The sequence below is a fragment of the Olea europaea genome, unplaced genomic scaffold (assembly GCF_002742605.1).
Source record: "Olea europaea var. sylvestris unplaced genomic scaffold, O_europaea_v1 scaffold3801, whole genome shotgun sequence".
In the NCBI taxonomy this organism is placed as follows: Eukaryota; Viridiplantae; Streptophyta; class Magnoliopsida; order Lamiales; family Oleaceae; genus Olea; species Olea europaea.
In genome coordinates, this window is record NW_019257415.1 from 1 (window position 1) to 6,944 (window position 6,944).

Consider the following 6,944-nt stretch of genomic DNA (forward strand, 5'->3'; position numbering starts at 1 on the left):
TGGGTTCGACATCCTTCTTTAAAACTATATTACAAAACTTGACACCGTACACTTGCGGTTTAAAAATCACGTTGCATAAATCATGTGGCAACCACCAAGGCCCCTCAGTGAACTATATGTACACGATCAAGACCCTTTCATCCATGGTCTAAGACTCCTCAATGTAGTATAGAATACGACCATAGCCCCCCAGTGAATTGGAATAAATATATAATCATGAGCACTTTTCTGGTCGATCTCAATATCACGTCTCATATTCCAATTCACAATGTACCATATACAATCTTTGAAATTTCACATGTATGATAGTAATAGAAACTTTCATGATAATCATATAATTAAACAATAATTCACATAATTGCACATAATTTAATAATATACATAATATATACACACTTTGAAAATATTTAAATTTTTCCACTCACAAATGTGTGTATGGATAGCAATTTGATTAAATTGATGGGCATTTCCAAACTTTCACTTCACTACACTACATGAAATAACGGTATATTAATTCAAATTACAATCTAACAATTAAACTAATATAAATCTACCACGTAATTCCCCTAACTTCTATATTTATTCTCGCCTCTCTATTTTTTTAACTTTTCATCTCTTCAATTATTTACTAACAAATCACAAAACATGATTAAATCCATTAAATTACTATAATTTCTTAAAGTAACTACCTTATACATATACTATACAAACCTTTTACATTGCCTAATCCAACACCCAAACTTCAATATTTATCATTTAGTTTCATTGAACTCGTAAAATCTGAGAAAATAAAGTTTTGACAAAAAAGGCACTAAAATTCCAGCATATTGTAATTTGGCACCTATTTCTGTACATTGAAAACTAGCACTAAAACCATTGATAGAAATAACACTTTTCTAGGTAGAATTTCAGAAACAACACCCGTGTACTACAATTGCTCGAAAATAGCTTAAAATTGCTCTAAAAATTGATAAATCAAACCTCAAATCCTTAAATTAAGTGTTTTAACACCACAAAATGACAAGAAAATCAAAGAATATGTCTTTATCTCATAAACCCATTTCAAAATTTTACTTTTCAATTGTTTACTATATTATTATTTAAAACCTCAAATAGGTGTCAATAACACTTCTTGCTAAACTTTGAATTTAAACAAAATTTTCATAAACCCTAAAAGATAATTCCATATTCTTATACTCACCTCTCTCAATCAAAGGAAAAATATAAGAAATTGAGAACCTAGGTTTGAGAAATTGGAACCTACCCCTTCCTCCTTTTTCTTTTTCTCTTCTTTCATCCTTTCTTTCTTTTCTCGATGGTTTTGTTCTCTGCTCTTTCTTCTTCCCAAAATGAGAAAAATGGATAGATGCGTTATATGTATAAGGTTTAAAGGATAAATATTGAACAACTGCAAGTCAAGTCACCAATCTTTATATAACATAAACATTAAGTCTTTAAATTTTCAACAATAGAAACTAAATTCCTAGATTTCGTTATTATATCATTTTTAACCCTCATGTATTTGTAATTGCAATTTAAGTTCTGTGAAAATCATTTATTAAACTTTAAGTCCTTATTTCACTTTGGCTTTGACTAAATCATTTCTTGACTTCGACTATAAATGAATAGGGTGTAACAAGTTGGCCGTTGGGTTCGAACTGAAAATGTCAAGTCACAAAATTTGAGTTCTCTATCCAATAAAATGGGACTTGGGACGACGAATTACTTGATTCTTTCTTTGTCATTTTAATCTTTTCTTGGAAAATGAATAAGATTTTCAAACCCCAAATATTGAGCAGTAAAAATAATGGGGATAGGAGATGTTTATGTATTCCTTACAAAAAAGGAAAAGTATAAAGTATAGATGAAAGGAGAAGAACGATTTGGAACCCAAATCTCTACCTAACCTAGTAACGTCGATGTATGAATTTTTATGTGTGATTCACCGGGTTCCATTCACAATGTCATTTAGTATAAGTAATATCTCGATCTAATCAAGATAAGAATAGATTATATCAATTTTAATTTCTTCACTAATTCAATTAAATGTCATTGATTGACAAAGTGATAAGGCAACACATGTGGAGGGCTAAGTCATATGTTATGACAAGACCTTTCATGCATGGTTGGCATGAAATGCAATCCTTTTATCACCTATATTCCAATTGGTTACGAATGTGTCAATCTCGCTTAATCAATTATATTACTTTTCACTTCTAGTAATTTACTTACTGAGTCCATATTTGATACCCGCTTTTCAGATTACACTCTACCTTGGCCTAGAAATTAGTGCATCAATAATCAAGACTATAAAGATGGTCCAAAGCTTTTTAAATCTCTTTGTTAGGAAAATGTGTAATTGGCAATCTGTGACCAAAGGACCTATTTGTCAAAATTGTAAAGTCAAGGACTAAATTGTACAGGTCAAATAGTTCAAGGACTAAAGTTGCAATTTAGTAAAGGTCATAGCATAGGTCTAGAGTAAAGTGGGATGCTTTGAAGATGCAAACGGCAAGTTGATGTCGCTGGAGTTTTGCCCAAATTGGTCGCTTGACCTCGCTGGAGTTTCGCTGAGAGCCAAAATTGCAGAACTGACCTCGCTGGAGTTTCGCCAGGACCTCGCTCGAGCGACTGTGTTATCTGGCCTTTGGTAATTTTAATGCCTCAACGAATTTTTAACGCTCTATATTACCAAATTCGACCTACTATATAAATAAAACGTCCGATTTTCTTACGTGACCTTTGGCAAACATTAAAACAACAATTCCTCTCAACTTCCAAAGGATCAAGAGCCAAAATAAATTCATGCTTTTCATCTTTGATTCTCATGGTTCTTTGAATAAAAACATCAACCCTCACAAAACCAAAACACCCTTTCATATCTCCATATAAACTTCCAGAAGATCATTTGTTTGAAGATCCGGGAAGGAAATTGCTTGAAGAGCTGGAGTGCTTGGTGAATCACAGGAGGTAGAAGATATTCAAAGCTGGGATTTTGGCGCAGATCTGTAAAATCCAGGATAGCTGTGGTCAATACAGTAAGGAGGTCAGAATAATGTTAGAATCAATAATGTCTGACGTACTGTAAGTCAATATCTTCTATAGTGGATCTCTACTGGCTTGTGCCCGGAGTTTTTACCCAGTTGGGGTTTCTCCGTCAACATTTTGTTGTGTTTTTTACTGCTTTCTGTTATTTATTTTTCAACCGGTAATTCAACTTAGATAGATAAAGTATGTGAATGAATCTAGGCAATGCATAATTGATGTGACTTGTTGCATCAGTTAATTAATTGTTTTAATTCCGCATAAACACCTATTCACCCCCCTCTAGGTGTTGGTTGGGTCGAACTATTGCTTTTTCAAGTGGTATCAGAGCTAAATCTCGAGTCCTGACCCATAGTTGTCTAGATGAGTCAATCACTTTCCGTACTTCCGTATTTTGACGGAAGTAATTATGCCTATTGGAAGGTTAGAATGCGTGTGTTTTTTAAGTCTTTAGATGAGCATGTTTCGGTAAGTGTGCAAAATGGTTGGAAACCTCCCTCTACTATCGTATCAGGAACTGTCAACCTTACCGACATATCACTATGGACTAAGGATGAAATAGCTGAGTGTAATTGGAATAGCAAGGGTCTTCATGCCCTGTTTATGGCCGTGTCTCCCGAAGAGTTTAGGAGAGTGTCAATGTGTGAAACTGCTAAAGAGGTTTGGGACATTCTTGAAACTACCCATGAGGGAACTAAAACGGTAAAGAACTCTAAATTACAAATGCTAACTTCTAGGTTTGAAGAAGTGAGAATGAAGGATGATGAAATGTTTGACGAATTCTATGCAAAATTGAATGACATTGTTAACTCTAGCTTCAATCTAGGTGAGAAAATTCTCGAGTCTAAAATTGTGAGAAAAGTGTTTAGGTCCCTGCTCGAGAGATTTAGGCCTAAAGTCACTGCCTTTGAGGAAAGTAAGGACCTAGATGAAGTTAATATTGAAGAACTGGTAGGATCGTTGCAAACTTATGAACTCACTATTACACAACCTAAGAAAGGAAAGTCCATAGCCCTAAAATCCATCAAAGAAGATGAATCTTCTGATACTGAGTCACTTAGGGACGAGGAAATTGCATACTTTGTTAAGAAATTTCAAAAAGTTCTCAAGAATAGGAGAAAGCCTCAGGATAAAAAGAGTGGAGCTCCTAGCAGATTCACAAAAGCAAAAACTGAAACGTTTAACAATAAAGGGTCGAGTGATAAATCACGTTTGGTTAGGTGCCATGAGTGTCAAGGTATAGGTCACTATAGGAATGAATGCCCTAGTTATAAGAAGAACCAAAGAAAAGGGAAAGGTAGGGCCTTAGTTGTCTCACTTACAGATAATGAATCTGAGACCAGTGATAGACATGAATCTTCTAGTAGTGAGGACGAAGGAAACTATATGGCATTTGTATCGACTGTTAAGAGTGAATCTGATAAGGAGAGTGACAAGGTTGAGGAAGAACTTCCAAATGATAATTCTAGTAATCAGGAAGAGGATGACATAGACATACAAGAAGCTTATCAACTTTTATTTAAGGAGAGTCTTAAAATCAAAAAGGTCAATAAAGCCCTACTCAAAAAGGTCGATGAACTTGAAAGAGAAAAATAGAAACTTGCTAGTAATCTTTAGAATTCACTTAAGAGTGGTAGTGAGTTAAAGTGTGTCAATGAGAAGTTAGAAGACAAGATTAAGACTTTGACTAGTGAATTGCTGAAATCTAATGCTCATCTTCAGACTTTCGTAAGTGGGACTAAGAAATTGGACAATAGTTTGGAAATGAATAAGCCTGCAGGAGATAGGAAGGGTCTAGGATATGTTGAGGGTAATACACATGTTGCTGGACCTTCTAAGACTGCTTTTGTTTCTGTCTCTAAGAAAATTAATGCTGTTAGTAGTTTAAATAAGAGTAAGAATGTTCCGAGAGAACAGAGTCATCAATCACGTAGGAACTTCATACCCAGATACCCTCAGCCACGTACCTTTGAGTCTAGGTTCATTTCCACCTGTCACCACTTTGGAGCCTTAGGACACACTAGGCCTAGATGCTATAGGTTAGGGAATGAGCATAAAAATCTGAACATTCCTAGTCAGGTTAGCTTTCTGTCTAATCAGGTTAGTCATTTGACTGAGATGCTTACTAAGCTTACTAGGAGTACTTTATCATCTAAGAAAGTTTGGGTCAAAAAGGGTGATCTAGCTAGACATTCAGGTCAAGAAAAGTGTTTTGTTGCGCATGTTGCATTGAAAGCCCAAAATTACAACATGTGGTACCTAGATAGTGCATGTTCTAGGCATATGTGTGGTAATAAGGCTTTGTTCACTACCCTTGATGAATGTAACGGTGGTATGGTTACCTTTGGAGATGGGGGTTCTACACCTATTCTTGGCAAAGGTACTGTACAAATACATAGTTTACCTGTGATCTCTAATGTGCTTTATGTGGAAGGTTTAAAGTCTAACTTGTTAAGTATTAGTCAAATTTGTGATGATGATTTTGAGGTGAGTTTTGTGCAAAAGAGATGTACTGTGTATGATTTGTCTGGTGGGGTGGTTCTTGAAGGGGTTAGAACAACTGATAATTGTTATGGAGTCTTGCCTAATTCTAACTATGTATGTAGGAGTGCTAAAATTGATGTGAGTGAACTCTGGCATAAAAGTTTAGGTCATTTGAACTATAAGAGTCTAGTACAACTAGCTAAGAAAGAATTGGTAGATGGTTTGCCTAAGATAGGTCCTAGTGAAAATGTTGTGTGTGGACCATGTCAACTAGGTAAACAACTTAAGGGGAACCATAAGAAGACTTCAAAAATTCTGACCAAACGACCCCTAGAATTGATACACATGGATTTAATGGGACCATCTAGGACTGAGAGTTTAGGTGGTAAATGATACATTCTTGTTGTGGTAGATGACTTCTCGAGATTCACATGGATAAAATTGCTTAGGGAAAAATCTGATGCACGTGATCTCATAAAGTCTTTGTGTAAACAGCTTAGCAATGAACTAAATCTCAAAGTGTCTAGAATGCGTAGTGACCATGGAAAAGAGTTTGAGAATTTTAATCTTGAAAGTTTCTGTATGGATGAAGGGATATTGCATAAGTTCTCTTCTCCTATCACTCATCAACAAAATGGGGTGGTTGAAAGGAAGAATCGAGTTCTTCAGGACATGGCTAGAGCCATACTTCATGGCAAGGGACTAGTCCTACATTTTTGGGGAGAAGTTGTTAACACTACATGCCACATAATTAATAGAGTTTACCTTAGACCCAAGACCGATCAAACTCCATATGAGATACTTAAGGGTAAAAAGCCTACTGCTAAGTACTTTCGAGTGTTTGGGAGTAAGTGCTACATTTTGCATGATAGAGAGAACTTGAGAAAGTTTGAATCGAAGAGTGATGAAGGAATCTTCTTAGGGTACTCTAGAAATAGCCGAGCATTTAGGGTGTATAACTTACGTACTCGTGTGGTGATGGAGTCAGTAAATATTGTGATAGATGATGCTGTGAGTGAGGGGGAGAGTGTTGAAAATTGTGATAAAGATGGTGATCTTATAAGTTCTAGTGATCCTACTGAGCCACCTGTGTCTGAATCATCTCTTAGGAAACCTGATACACCTGAAAAGAAAACACTTCCACAAGATTGAGATAAAGATCCTAAGGAACCATCGACTAGGGTTAAGTCTAATCATCCTAAGGACAATATCATTGGGGATCTAGATGAAGGTATGAGACTTCGTAGGAAAGTACTGAACAATCTAGCATACACTAGCTATGTCTCTCTGGTAGAACCTAATAAAGTTGAAGAGGCTCTTAGTGATGAGTGTTGGGTGAATGCGATACATGAGGAGCTCAATCAATTTGCGAGGAACAATGTGTGGATCTTAGTTCCCAGACCTGAGAGTTGTAA

The 6,944-nt window shown here is 35.7% G+C and overlaps 1 protein-coding gene across 1 annotated transcript; it reads left to right on the forward strand.

The window, feature by feature from the left end:
* The first annotated feature begins 3,798 nt into the window (after nt 1–3,798).
* LOC111386939 lies at nt 3,799–6,681 on the forward strand. Its single transcript, XM_023011442.1, has 7 exons — nt 3,799–3,961; nt 4,058–4,282; nt 4,370–4,548; nt 4,663–5,479; nt 5,594–5,803; nt 5,942–6,512; nt 6,600–6,681. Exons 1-7 carry the CDS (start codon nt 3,799–3,801, stop codon nt 6,679–6,681), a joined length of 2,247 nt encoding a protein of 748 aa, XP_022867210.1.
* The last annotated feature ends 263 nt before the right edge of the window (nt 6,682–6,944 follow it).